This window comes from Eschrichtius robustus, chromosome 1 (assembly GCF_028021215.1).
Source record: "Eschrichtius robustus isolate mEscRob2 chromosome 1, mEscRob2.pri, whole genome shotgun sequence".
Classification (NCBI taxonomy): domain Eukaryota; kingdom Metazoa; phylum Chordata; class Mammalia; order Artiodactyla; family Eschrichtiidae; genus Eschrichtius; species Eschrichtius robustus.
This window is the reverse complement of record NC_090824.1, coordinates 1,988,612-2,002,936: the sequence shown is the minus strand read 5'-3', so window position 1 is coordinate 2,002,936 and position 14,325 is coordinate 1,988,612. Positions and strand designations below refer to the sequence as shown.

Here is a 14,325-nt window from a genome sequence, read left to right as displayed (position 1 = left end):
CTTTCTGTCTATATTAAGCAAAAGACTGGAACCATTAATAACTATCATCCCTGAAGAATGAGAAGGATGGAAGGGACTTTCACATTTTCCTTTAAATATTTCTGCACTGTTTTAACTTTCTTCCAATGAGTATTTACTACCTTTGAAATTCAAAATACCAAATAAAGATTTTTAAAAAGCACTAACCCCTTATATAGCACTTTTCTCAAGAGTTTACAAAGTCTTTCCACATGGGTTATTTCTCAGAATCCTTATAGCAATTCTCAGCTCACAGCAAGGACACGAGGCTACACAAGGTCAAGGAATTTATGCACATGGCACAGCTTAAAATGGGTGCTGCAACTCCAGGGCCAAAGCCTCTTCCCCCAGTGGAAGGGAGACAGAGCTGCCTGGGGAGAATGGACGGTGAGGCGCTGCGGACCGGGCGGTTTTGATTCCATGCACCAGGAAACAACTGTGTCTTTGGGAACATGAACTTTCTTCTACTGTCACTTTTTATGGTTTATGGCCAATTTATGTTTATCAGCTATGGCAAATGGGGGGAGCAGAATGGCATTACAGTGAAGATGTACACTTTGGGGATGAACCATTTTCAGTAGTTTATCTCACAGAAATATTTTCTTTTTCACATGCCTGAATTTTTTTCCCATAAAGACGTTCACGCAGTTCGCTGATCCGCTTGTCCATCATGGCCACCTCCATGTTGCGCTTATTCAAGAGCTCCTTCTGCTGCTGGAGCTTTGAATTCTGTTCCTGGTTGAGCTGATTACGAATCTGCAAAATAGAAAACATAACATTCATGATTTGTATTAACTAAATAGTCAAATTCTCATTGTTAGGGGGATTAAAAAAAGAAGGAAAAAGCAACATTTAGTTCTTATGTGTATTTACATACAGGCATCGTCCCCTGTATGCTAAATATTTTACAGGTACAGCACAGATGAATCCGGAACATATTTCTTATGGACCAAAAAAAGAGCAAATATCTGCAAATGTGTCTTCTTCAAAGTGTACGGAATGACTAGTACCAGTAATGACTGTGGGACACCATGCCTGTGGTCCTAGGGAACGGGGCCGGGTGGGGTTCAGTGACCTAAGGAGGGGCATCTGTTCTGCCCCACACAGTCCAGTGAATGTGGCAGCAGGAAACCCAAGGATGGCCAAATCACCAAACAGAATGTTCTTATATCATTTTAATGGGTTATAACAAGCACGTTTAAAAAATGAAATAGAGAATAGAAAACATCCGAGTGCACTGCACACAGAAGGTTAAGTCTTGTCTTGCTAAACTCTTTCAGGTGCACACATGTACTAGCACATACATACTGGCATATGTGTATAGACAGGAGGTAACATGTACTTTATAACCTAGATTGCAGTCAAAAAATTGGAAATATATATAAATAAATATACTACAGTCATCAAACTTTACCAAAAAAAAAATCCTTAAAAAACCCTGCACTTGCATGAGGTAGGGGATATGGGGATATATGGTATACGTATAGCTTATTCACTTTGTTATATAGCAGAAACCCAACAATGTAAAGCAATTATACTCCAATAAAGATGTTAAAAAAAAAAGAAAAACCCTGCGCTTTTAACAATTGCTTAAAAATATAAAAAGTAATAAATTCTTATAACACTTTGTTTCTATGCATTTACATTACAGAACTTAACGGCAACAAGTGAGTTTACTCTCTGTAATTAAAAATTTGCATTTCGTAAAATGATATAATACTTTTTCTAGCAAGTGCTAATAGAACTGCAAAACTTGTATCTGGCTTGAAAAATCACCGGCTGGGGACTTCCCTGGTGGTCCAGTGGGTACGACTCCGCACTCCCAGTGCAGGGGGCCCAGGTTCAATCCCTGGTCAGGGAACTAAGTCCCGTATGCCATAACCAAGAGTCTGCATGCTGCAACTAAAGATCCTGAGTGCCGCAACTAAGACCTGGCTCAGCCTAAATAAATAAATAAATAATTTTAAAAAATCACCTGCTGAATGACAATTTCTGAGAAATGGGAATCTTGAGGGTTGTTATGATTGTGTCCTCCTGAAATTCATATGTGGAAGCCCTAATACCCAATGTGATAGTAACTGGAGATGGGGCCCTTGGGAGGTAATTAGGTAGGCTTAGATGAGGTCATGAGGGTGGGGCCTTCATGATGGGGTTAGTGTCCTTATAAGAGGAGGAAGAGAGATCAGAGCATGTGTGGACACAACAAGAAGGCAGCCAGGAAGTGGACCCTCACCATGAACTGCTCTTGGACTTCCAGCCTCCAGAGCTGTGAGACATAAATGTCTGTTGCTTTAAGGCAGCCCAAGCTGACTAAGACAAGGATTTAACAAATAGGCATCTATCTTGTCAGAACACAGTTTACACAGAGGCCTTAAGTATTATCTAAAGCTTAATTCTTTACCAGTTCATCATATTGCCAATTAAATTCATACTGAAATTTCTGTACCGAAAATATGCTAAGTGAAAGAAGCAAGACACAAAGAACTACAACTGCATGATTCCATTCATATGAAATTTCCGGAATAGGCAAATCCATAGAGGTGGAAAGTAGAGTCGTGGCTGCTTAGGGCTAGAGGGATAGGGGGTTGTGGGGTGATGGCTAAAAGGTGTCGGGTTTCTTTTGGGGGTGATGAAGATATTATAAAATCAATTGTGGTGGCATATACAGAACTCTGTGAAGATACTGAAAACCACTTAATTGTATGCTTTAAATGGGTGAATCGTATGCTATGTGAATTATGTCTCAAAGCTGTTTAAAAAATTCTTTTGTACTGAATACATTTTGTGCCTACTATTAAATTAGAATCCATTAATTTGCTTCCAGTTCCTGAGGTTTCCACGCTGAAAGAAAACCCAAAAGATAAGGAAGTTTTAATAGAATCATTCCTCAGACCCAGATGAGTTACCTGTAGCTCTTGGTACAGTCTTTTCAGCTCCACTGCTGCTGGTCCTGTCAGCTTGCCATTGTAAGACTGGAACCCATTCAGTTTTCCCTTCTTTAAATCTTCCAATTGCTGACTGAGCTGATCAACTCTTAAAATCGCAGTCTGTACTTCTTGCTTCTTTTCCTGGAACATGGCACTGAACCTTTCTATTTCAGCAGCTATAATTTCCCACCAATAAAGAAAAAAAAAACATAATTTAGTTGATATTCTTTTTTTCATAGTATTTTGCTATTTTTATTTTGTGATTTCTTCATTTCTATCCATTTAACTCAACTTTAGCATCATCTAGTGCCAGACCTTGGAGAGAAAAAGTTGTAATATCCATAATCCAAAACACACTTCAACAAGCCTTTGGAACACATAATGTGACCGCTCATATGACAAACAATTAATTTGCACTAATTATTGAATATTTTTAAATTAGGGCAATCTGTCCAAAAGCTATCTTGGTCAAGCCACTTAGGAATCTCAAGGCACCAAAGAGACCAAAGGCTCTGTGAGGGCAGGACCATCCAAATCTATCTTGCTTATTCTGTAACATAAAGTAGGTACTAACAATCCACGCACACAGAAATAAAAAGTGAGCATTTGTATGCTTTATCTTAATACACAGATAAAATGTATGCTGTTCAATTAAAACAGACCCTCACGATGAGTTGAGTCTTAAGAGTACCCTAGCCCCCGTCCAAAGGGCGGCTGCAACCAACGTAACAAAAGGACCTCTCTACTACATTGCTAAGGCTGCAAAAGATCTTCTAAGATCTCTTAATCTAACCAACCCATCCAGTTAGATGCAGATGACAGAGCAAAGCTTTAGTGCTTTTCTACAGCAAGATCGGACATCAGTTTGTGACTGAGAGCATCTGGAAGCTGGCCTCTGTCTCACGTTATCTACGCCTGCTGAGTGTGGGCGCCAGTGGGCCGCGGCACATACACAGATTGCCATTCATGATTTTGCTGTAGTCTACTTGTCCTCTCATGGCACGGATCTTCTTCAGTTTATTTTCCTGGGCTTCAACTCTTTCTTTCAATTTCTGAAGCTTTTCATTTTCAGAAATAGACTGCTGCTGACGGCGCTCCTGTTGCTTTAGAAAATGTAAACGCTGTTCCTATTGAGAGAGGAAAATAGCTAACTTTGAAAATTGAAACGTACAGTAACTTATGTACACTAAAAAAAGTTTAAGTGGATCCCTCAGTATCTCCTATCTTAATGAATGTTACAGAAATGCTAGCCACGCTTTCACCTCCATCCTGTGTGTGAAGCCCCAGCAGCCTAAGCTTCCTGCCACCAGTACCAGGTTTCCTGCTGCTACAAAGCGGCTTTCAAGGGTCCCTTATATTAACCTCCTAAAGGAAATGAGCACTGACTAGCAGAGGATTTTATATTGAAAAGAGATAAGGTGAGCAGTAAAGAGATGAACCTCTAATCTGCTAAGTGACAGGAACCTTCGAGGAAGGGTTTGTTTTCTTTAGGATTAGTTCCCTCAAAAGTAATCAAACATTTTATAGTCAAACAAGAACAGGACAGTCCTACAGTAAAAATATATGCGATACTCTTCAGTAGTTTTTTTCCCTACTCATGTGAAAGCATACCTTAAGGGTAACAGTCAACATTATTCATGGTCCCATCTGTATGCATAAAACATACTTAAGAGGCTTAAGTGTGACTGTGCAGGCGTTACACACTGCACACTAAGGGAAGGGTATATGTGCTTCAATATGGAAAGATTAACTTGTGAATTACACTGCTGAAAATATCTAAGATTTTTTAAAATAGCAATACTCTTGGATTAATATTTGGAAAGAAAATAAAAAATAGAATTAGAAAATTTTATAATGACATAATACCACATACATTTCATCTTAGAAATGGGATGAAAATACTTTCCAATTACTTTTAATTGTTCTTTATTCTTGTAAATCCAATAAACTTTGTAAGACAACTTTTAAAAACAAGTCCAACTTATACTATTATTTACATAAAAGTGGATAGAATCACGTGGTCATTAAATAAATGAAAAAAAGTTGAACTGGACATTTGGTTCTTAAGAAAATCTCTCTACAGAGCAAGCATGAAGAACCTAGGCAGTGGCGTTAACATATGTGTTCTCTCTACAGCAGTTTCAGAACATTTAAGATCATTAAACATGAAATCATTTTCAGCAGGCATGGGTGATAGGTCTAATTTTTTAGTCCAAGACTAAACCATTATTTAGAAAAGTTTTGAAAGCAAGCAGGATCCTGTGGGGCACTCTGGGATCCAAAACCCTTTCTGCGCCCCCATTTCTGGTTTGTAGGGAAAAGGCTTCAGACTCCTACACCTTCCCTGAGCTCCAAAAGGCAGATTCAGTTACTAACCAGGGAAGTAAGAGAATGCAGGAACAAAGGAGGAGCAGGCAGGAAGCAACAGGGTCCTGGCTCCTCCTCCAGGGACACACAGAACAATACACCCTTGAGCTCTTCTGCAGGAACTAAGCCCCCCCGCCCCCCAGGTGGAGGACGGTAACTCCACGCTGAGCACAGACTCTGGATCACCAGCCTGTTCCCTCACCACCAACCAATCAGAAGAAAGCCACACACCCTGCAGCCCTCCCCTAAATTTTGCCTATAAAAATGCTTCCCCGAGAACCACCGGGGAATTCGAATTTTTTGAGCATGAGCCACCCGTTCTCCTCACTTGGCCCTGCAATAAACCTTTCTCTGCTCCAAACTCCAACGTTTCTGTTTTGCTCTGTTTGGCCTCACTGCAGGTCGGCAACAGTTTCAAACACTACGACAGAGTTTCAACAACAAATCTAGTACTCAGTGTAAATAATGAGTGCTGACAATGCCGTGCACCAAAATAAACCAAACAAATTCCTTGTAGGGTGGGATAAAGGGAAGCCACTGTCTTGGGGGCCCATGACCAGTGTCTTATCACAGGTCACTGGCTTCCTCTAGAACACTAATGCCAACTACATCAGCCGAGAACACACCCAGAGGAAAAAGGAGGGGACAACAGAAAGTATCCTTTCTTTCCAAATTTTATCTACAATTGGATAAGGCCAACTGTTTCCTGTCCGGGGGGTTGTGTGTGCAAGTCAAGGGTCAGATGCTTTTGTTCTGATACTTTCCCAACTTCAAGAAGCTACAGTATGCATTTATGATTACATAAGAGATAATTAAGAAAGACATTGTGTTTAACACTGTGGCGGCATGGCCCTACTTGCAGGGGTTAGCCAGGTAATCTAAAGTAATGCCGAAGAACACACTTGTTGAACACTTCCCCACCGCTGCTTTAATAACTTACCTTGGCAACCAACATTTGCTGCTGGTTTTCAATTTGCTGTTGTTGCCTAGCTGCCATATCTTGGAGTTCTGAGAGGGTAAGTTCGACACGTGGATTCCCAATCTGCAGGCAACAAAACAAACTCAGACTGGAATGTATGTTTATCTGCATAATCATTTTCTCTAGTGTCAAAATGCACACACATCAAGATTTTTAAATAGGTTCCCTAGAAGCTAAGAGAAGATAAATAAGTGTACTTTCTCATAAGAACTTTTCCTCCTAATTGTTGACTGCTTCTATTAAATTTATTTGAGTAAAAGGGGATGTCAAATGTTTAAGGATAAACAACGTAAAAAATAAATGTGTAGGTGACACCTTAAGGACAAATGTCATTTCACTGCCACCTGGTCTCAAGAAGCTGAAATACATAAAAGATTCTAATATACAAATATCTCATTAAAAACACCATAGGTATGGCCTAAACCAAAGATTGACCCATTATTGACAGAGAATTATCTGTGTGAAATAAATACAAAAAGGTAACACATCTGGAGGAGTGGCAACCAATGGAACTGGAAAGCATGTCCCCATTCTCTGTTAATGATAAATAATTACATCAAGCATTTTTATTGTGTTCATCATGAACCTTGCACTGAAGTAATTACTTTCCATTTATGAACTCATTTAAGCCTCAAAATGACACTCTCAGGTAGGTATCATTATATTCCCCATTCTACAGATGAGAAAATGAAGCAGAGAGGAGTTCAAACTGTGCCACAGGTCCGGCAGTTTGCACGGACAGAGCAGGAGGCAGAGGCTTACTGTTGACCATCTCATACAGCAGTCTTTACTAAGCATGCACTACTACGCTAGACGTGACACATGCACTGTATCACACAATCTTCATAACAAGCCTCTGCGTCAGGCAGATGAGCCCCACACTGGGCAGGAATCCCAGGAGAAAGGTGAAGGGGCGTGGCTAAGGGCACAGAGCTGACAAAGGGACAGAGCTGCAATCCTAGCCACGCCTGTCTCCCTCCCACCTCCTCCAGCCCCGGCTGAGCTAACCACACAGGTGCACGGCCCCTCCTCAGAGCTCCACTTTCTACCTCTAGGCTCAACCGCACTCTCAGGGTCCCTCCTACCTCCCTTGCGCCCTCTTGTAATTCTTCACAGGGGTACCCACCCCTGTTCCTCCGGCTCCAGTCCTCCCCAAATCATGTGGTGTTCAAGCCCATTCTGGACTCTTGGAAAATGGAATCAGGATCTGTTCACCGGTCTTAACTGGACCACGTTTATCTAACATCCCGAGAAAGAAATGTGGAGCAAGCCCCTTTTCAAAACTAGATATTGTAAACTGCCAAGTTACAGAAACTTCATTTGAAAAGAGATTTGTTCATTCTCCAGAAATGCCTGGCAGGACTGTCACAATGCACCAAATTTCTGCATTAATACTAATAAAGGATTCTAATTTCCACCTATTGAGATTTTCCAATCACCACAACAAAAGGTATTTTTAAAACTTTCAGAACTTTACTCCTTAAACATATTTTTCACTAGAGAAAAATGAAGTTCATGCAACAAATCTTTCAATTCACATTAATTTCATAATTTTATAACTTGAAGAAAAAACAAAAACCTGTCTCTTTGGTCTCCCCTCCACACCAATGGCTTAGAATAACAATGAAAAGAGGACAGAGGAGAAATTTAACTGTTTGATATTCTGATATTCATACCCATGAACAAGAGAGAGCTCTTTGTATGTGTTGTGTCATATGTGTATTTCTAACTATAAGACTAAGATATACTCTACTGTCATAAGTAAATCAGGTATTGTATCTTATGTATATACTCATATATATTGTAATTTAATAAAAGTTTATTGACAGATATCACAAACGGAAAACTGTATAAATCATAGTGTTCAGCTCAGTGAATTATTTCAAAGTGAACACACCTGTGTAATTTAATTGTATTTTAAACAGGTTATAAAAACACAAGCTACCATAAATTTGTAAGTCAACGGATATGCAACATTTTACACTTTAGTACATGTTCCCTAATTTGTTCAATGTGAAAATTTAGAAGAAAGCACCTTTTCAGAGTTTTTTTTTTTTTTAATTAATTAATTAATTTATTTTTGGCTGTGTTGGGTCTTCGTTTCTGTGCGAGGGCTTTCTCCAGCTGTGGCGAGCGGGGGCCACTCTCCATCGTGGTGCGCGGGCCTCTCACTGTCGCGGCCTCTCCCGTTGCGGAGCACAGGCTCCAGATGCGCAGGCTCAGTAGTTGTGGCTCACGGGCTTAGTTGCTCCGTGGCATGTGGGATCTTCCCAGACCAGGGCTCGAACCCGTGTCCCCTGCATTGGCAGGCAGATTCTTAACCACTGCGCCACCAGGGAAGCCCCAGAGTGTTTTAAGAAAACAAAAACCTTTGATGTAAAGTCTATCCTCTTATGACAGGCCTATCAGTATGCATTCTCTCCTTGTAAACTAAACCCCATAGGAACAAGTTAAAATTCTCCATATGAACTCAATTTATTCAGACAAACTAATGACCTAATTCCTTGCTTATTTCTTCTCATTGCATCTAATAAGAAGAAATCAAATCCTGTTCCCATGGGCACATGGAGGTCCCTCATTATGGTAGTTATCTGATGAGTTCAACTCCAGGTCACAGGGAGGACAAGTCACTTCCACGACTAGTAAAACTAGTGGAAAAGTTCTCTCGGTAACAGCCCAACAGGCTTCTAAAATACAGGCCCAGAGAAAGGAAACAGCTCCCCAGCCTTCCACCTGCTGCACCATCCTCCCAGCTGGACTGCTGCCTGGGGCCCCAGGGCTCAGGGTCCCCTCTCCCTCCAACATTCTACCTGGACTCTGAATTCCAGGGCTGGTATTTATGTTCCCAACGAACGCGGTTCGCTCTCCAGCCTGACACTGATGTCACCCACCTCCCATAACAAACAGAGCCCACCCAAGCCCAGGTATAATGGACTCCCCACCCACCCCTACCCCCAACAAGCTCAGAGAAAACCGGAAACCTCTTGCCCCCAGCCTTCACTTATCTGGGCATATCATCCCCTTCTTTCTCCAAGCGTCTACAAATCTACTTGCGGGAACGATGAATTAAGAGACATTATTCCTCTAACTTACAATACTTGTATTGCAATATATACAAAACTCTCACCTGACAGAAAACTTGTGCTGGCGCGCCCTGGCTAATGAGAAACTCTCCACAGGTCCCAGTGCATCCAGCACCCACAGCGCCAGGCCCAGTGCATGGCCACAGGCTCCGATCAATGATTAACATTTCTTGAATGGATTTATAAGTTAATCAATATTTCCTCATCCTTCCACCACACCCTGATCACATACCTACAGAGACAGCGTCTTCTCAAACTTAAAGTCCAGACTTCTTTTCATTCTGTCTTCCTATAGAGAGCCGACATCCTCCTCGCCATTTTATCTCCCTCCCCAGATCTTCCCCCACACCTCGTGAACCCACATTTCCTTGGGCCCCTATCACCTCCCTTCTGACGATGTCCCCTAACTCCTGTCTGCCTGGAAAGGCTATAAGCAGCAGTAGTAAAGGAGCTTTGTAAAAGAAGAAACTAAGCCATGTGCTCGGGACCCCAGCAGGAGTCAGAGACAGAGGGGGACCAGCACCAGGTATTCTCTATTTACATGACAGGGTGACTGTGAAGGGGTCAGGAGAACTGGGGCTTTTTTTTTTTTTTGAGTACTATACATGTTTGATACCATGGTAATTCGTTTACCCTCGATATGCCAGATATAATCCCAGATACTGTAATAGAAAAGTAAAATGCAGTTTCTCCCTGTTTTCAATGAGCCTCGATTCTGCTGAATGGGGTAAGAATCTCACATGGGAAGCAATTAAGTTACCCATCAAATTCAACTATGAGGAACAGAGCCTGAGCTCAGCTTTCCATACTTAAGAGTCTCATGTGAAATACAAAGAGCATTTTTCCAGCGTAGCAGCAAGGGCTTGAAGCATCCATGCACTCCTGTAAAACTGTGCTGTTCAGCCTGGCACCCATCCTGGAAAGCCTGTGATAAGCTCAGAAAAGCAGAACATTTCACAGCACCACACTCAGCTACCCTGGGTCCACTCGTCATGAGAACTGTAGGTCTGAAAATAAAAAGTGTCTCTTAAAACCTCCTACCCGAAAAAAAAAAAACCACAGTTACAGAAAGATAGAGAAGATGAAAAGGCAGAGGGCTATGTACCAGATGAAGGAACAAGAAAAAACCCCAGAAAAACAACTAAATGAAGTGGAGATAGGCAACCTTCCAGAAAAAGAATTCAGAATAATGATAGTGAAGATGATCCAGGACCTCGGAATAAGAATGGAGGCAAAGATTGAGAAAATGCAAGAAATGATTAACAAAGACCTAGAAGAATTAAAGAACAAACAAACAGAGATGACCGATACAATAACTGAAATGAAAACTACACTAGAAGGAATCAATAGCAGAATAACTGAGGCAGAAGAACGGATAAGTGACCTGGAAGACAGAATGGTGGAATTCACTGCTGCGGAACAGACTAAAGAAAAAAGAATGAAAAGAAATGAAGACAGCCTAAGAGACCTCTGGGACAACATTAAACGCAACAACATTCGCATTATAGGGGTCCCAGAAGGAGAAGAGAGAGAGAAAGGACCAGAGAAAATATTTGAAGAGATTATAGTCGAAAACTTCCCTAACATGGGAAAGGAAATAGCCACCCAAGTCCAGGAAGCGCAGAGAGTCCCATACAGAATAAACCCAAGGAGAAACACGCCGAGACACATAGTAATCAAAGTGGCAAAAATTAAAGACAAAGAAAAATTATTGAAAGCAGCAAGGGAAAAACGACAAATAACATACAAGGGAACTCCCATAAGGTTATTAACAGCTGATTTCTCAGCAGAAACTCTGCAAGCCAGAAGGGAGTGGCATGATATACTTAAAGTGATGAAAGGGAAGAACCTACAACCAAGATTACTCTACCCGGCAAGGATCTCATTTAGATTTGATGGAGAAATCAAAAGCTTTACAGACAAGCAAAAGCTAAGAGAATTCAGCACCACCAAACCAGCTCTACAACAAATGCTAAAGGAACTTCTCTAAGTGGGAAACACAAGAGAAGAAAAGGACCTACAAAAACAAACCCAAAACAATTAAGAAAATGGTCATAGGAACATACATATCGATAATTACCTTAAACGTGAATGGATTAAATGCCCCAACCAAAAGACATAGACTGGCTGAATGGATACAAAAACAAGACCCATATATATGCTGTCTACAAGAGACCCACTTTAGACCTAGGGACACATACAGACTGAAAGTGAGGGGATGGAAAAAGATATTCCATGCAAATGGAAATCAAAAGAAAGCTGGAGTAGCTATACTCATATCAGATAAAATAGACTTTAAAATAAAGAATGTTACAAGAGACAAGGAAGGACACTACATAATGATCAAGGGATCAATCCAAGAAGAAGATATAACAATTATAAATATATATGCACCCAACATAGGAGCACCTCAATACATAAGGCAACTGCTAACAGCCATAAAAGAGGAAATCGACAGTAACACAATAATAGTGGGGGACTTTAACACCTCACTTACACCAATGGACAGATCATCCAAAATGAAAATATAAATAAGGAAACAGAAGCTTTAAATGACACAATAGACCAGATAGATTTAATTGATATATATAGGACATTCCATCCAAAAACAGCAGATTACACGTTCTTCTCAAGTGCGCACGGAACATTCTCCAGGATAGATCACATCTTGGGTCACAAATCAAGCCTCAGTAAATTTAAGAAAATTGAAATCATATCAAGCATCTTTTCTGACCACAACGCTATGAGATTAGAAATGAATTACAGGGAAAAAACGTAAAAAAGACAAACACATGGAGGCTAAACAATACGTTACTAAATAACCAAGAGATCACTGAAAAAATCAAAGAGGAAATAAAAAAATACCTAGAGACAAATGACAATGAAAACACGACGACCCAAAACCTATGGGATGCAGCAAAAGCAGTTCTAAGAGGGAAGTTTATAGCTATACAAGCCTACCTCAAGAAACAAGAAAAATCTCAAGTAAACAATCTAACCTTACCTAAAGAAACGTAAAGAAACTAGAGAAAGAAGAACAAACAAAACCCAAAGTTAGCAGAAGGAAAGAAATCATAAAGATCAGAGCAGAAATAAATGAAATAGAAACAAAGAAAACAATAGCAAAGATCAATAAAACTAAAAGTTGGTTCTTTGAGAAGATAAACAAAATTGATAAGCCATTAGCCAGACTCATCAAGAAAAAGAGGGAGAGGACTCAAATCAATAAAATCAGAAATGAAAAAGGAGAAGTTACAACAGACACTGCAGAAATACAAAGCATCCTAAGAGACTACTACAAGCAACTTTATGCCAATAAAATGGACAACCTGGAAGAAATGGACAAATTCTTAGAAAGGTATAACCTTCCAAGACTGAACCAGGAAGAAACAGAAAATATGAACAGACCAATCACAAGTAATGAAATTGAAACTGTGATTAAAAATCTTCCAACAAACAAAAGTCCAGGACCAGATGGCTTCACAGGTGAATTCTATCAAACATTTAGAGAAGAGCTAACACCCATCCTTCTCAAACTCTTCCAAAAGATTGCAGAGGAAGGAACACTCCCAAACTCATTCTATGAGGCCACCATCACCCTGATACCAAAACCAGACAAAGACACTACAAAAAAAGAAAATTACAGACCAATATCACTGATGAATATAGATGCAAAAATCCTCAACAGAATACTAGCAAACAGAATCCAACAACACATTAAAAGGATCATACACCACGATCAAAGTGGGATTTATCCCAGGGATGCAAGGATTCTTCAATATACGCAAATCAATCAATGTGATACACCATATTAACAAATTGAAGAATAAAAACCATATGATCATCTCAATAGATGCAGAAAAAGCTTTTGACAAAATTCAACACCCATTTCTGATAAAAACTCTCCAGAAAGTGGGCATAGAGGGGACCTACCTCAACATAATAAAGGCCATATATGACAAACCCACAGCAAACATCATTCTCAATGGTGAAAAACTGAAAGCATTTCCTCTAAGATCAGGAACGAGACAAGGATGTCCACTCTCACCACTATTATTCAACATAGTTCTGTAAGTCCTAGCCACGGCAATCAGAGAAGAAAAAGAAATAAAAGGAATACAAATTGGAAAAGAGGAAGTAAAACTGTCACTGTTTGCGGATGACATGATACTATACATAGAGAATCCTAAAACTGCCACCAGAAAACTGCTAGAGCTAATTAATGAATATGGTAAAGTTGCAGGATACAAAATTAATGCACAGAAATCTCTTGCATTCCTATACACTAATGATGAAAAATCTGAAAGAGAAATTATGGAAACACTCCCATTTACCATTGCAACAAAAAGAATAAAAATACCTAGGAATAAACCTACCTAGGGAGACAAAAGACCTGTATGCAGAAAACTATAAGACACTGATGAAAGAAATTAAAGATGATACCAACAGATGGAGAGATATACCATGTTCTTGGATTGGAAGAATCAACATTGTGAAAATGAGTATACTACCCAAAGCAATCTACAGATTCAATGCAATCCCTATCAAATTACCAATGGCATTTTTTACGGAGCTAGAACAAATCATCTTAATATTTGTATGGAGACACAAAAGACCCCGAATAGCCAAAGCAGTCTTGAGGCAAAAAAATGGAGCTGGAGGAATCAGACTCCCTGACTTCAGACTATACTACAAAGCTACAGTAATCAAGACAATATGGTACTGGCACAAAAAGAGAAACATAGATCAATGGAACAAGATAGAAAGCCCAGAGATTAACCCACGCACCTATGGTCAACTAATCTATGACAAAGGAGGCAAAGATATACAATGGAGAAAAGACAGTCTCTTCAATAAGTGGTGCTGGGAAAACTGGACAGCTACATGTAAAAGAATGAAATTAGAATACTCCCTAACACCATACACAAAAATAAACTCAAAATGGATTAGA

The 14,325-nt window shown here is 40.0% G+C and overlaps 1 protein-coding gene across 2 annotated transcripts in view; it reads right to left on the bottom strand.

Annotated features, from left to right (window-relative positions):
* The window catches only part of PPP1R13B (protein phosphatase 1 regulatory subunit 13B), an 89,926-nt gene that overhangs the window by 13,084 nt on the left and 62,517 nt on the right, over positions 1–14,325 (bottom strand). For both annotated transcript variants that reach the window (XM_068539725.1, XM_068539715.1), the window contains exons 5-8: positions 6,253–6,354; positions 3,898–4,072; positions 2,925–3,121; positions 634–774 (exon numbers count right to left, since the gene is read on the bottom strand). In XM_068539725.1, the coding sequence (XP_068395826.1) occupies positions 634–774; positions 2,925–3,121; positions 3,898–4,072; positions 6,253–6,354 (615 nt within the window). The remainder of the gene's footprint in view (positions 1–633; positions 775–2,924; positions 3,122–3,897; positions 4,073–6,252; positions 6,355–14,325) is intronic.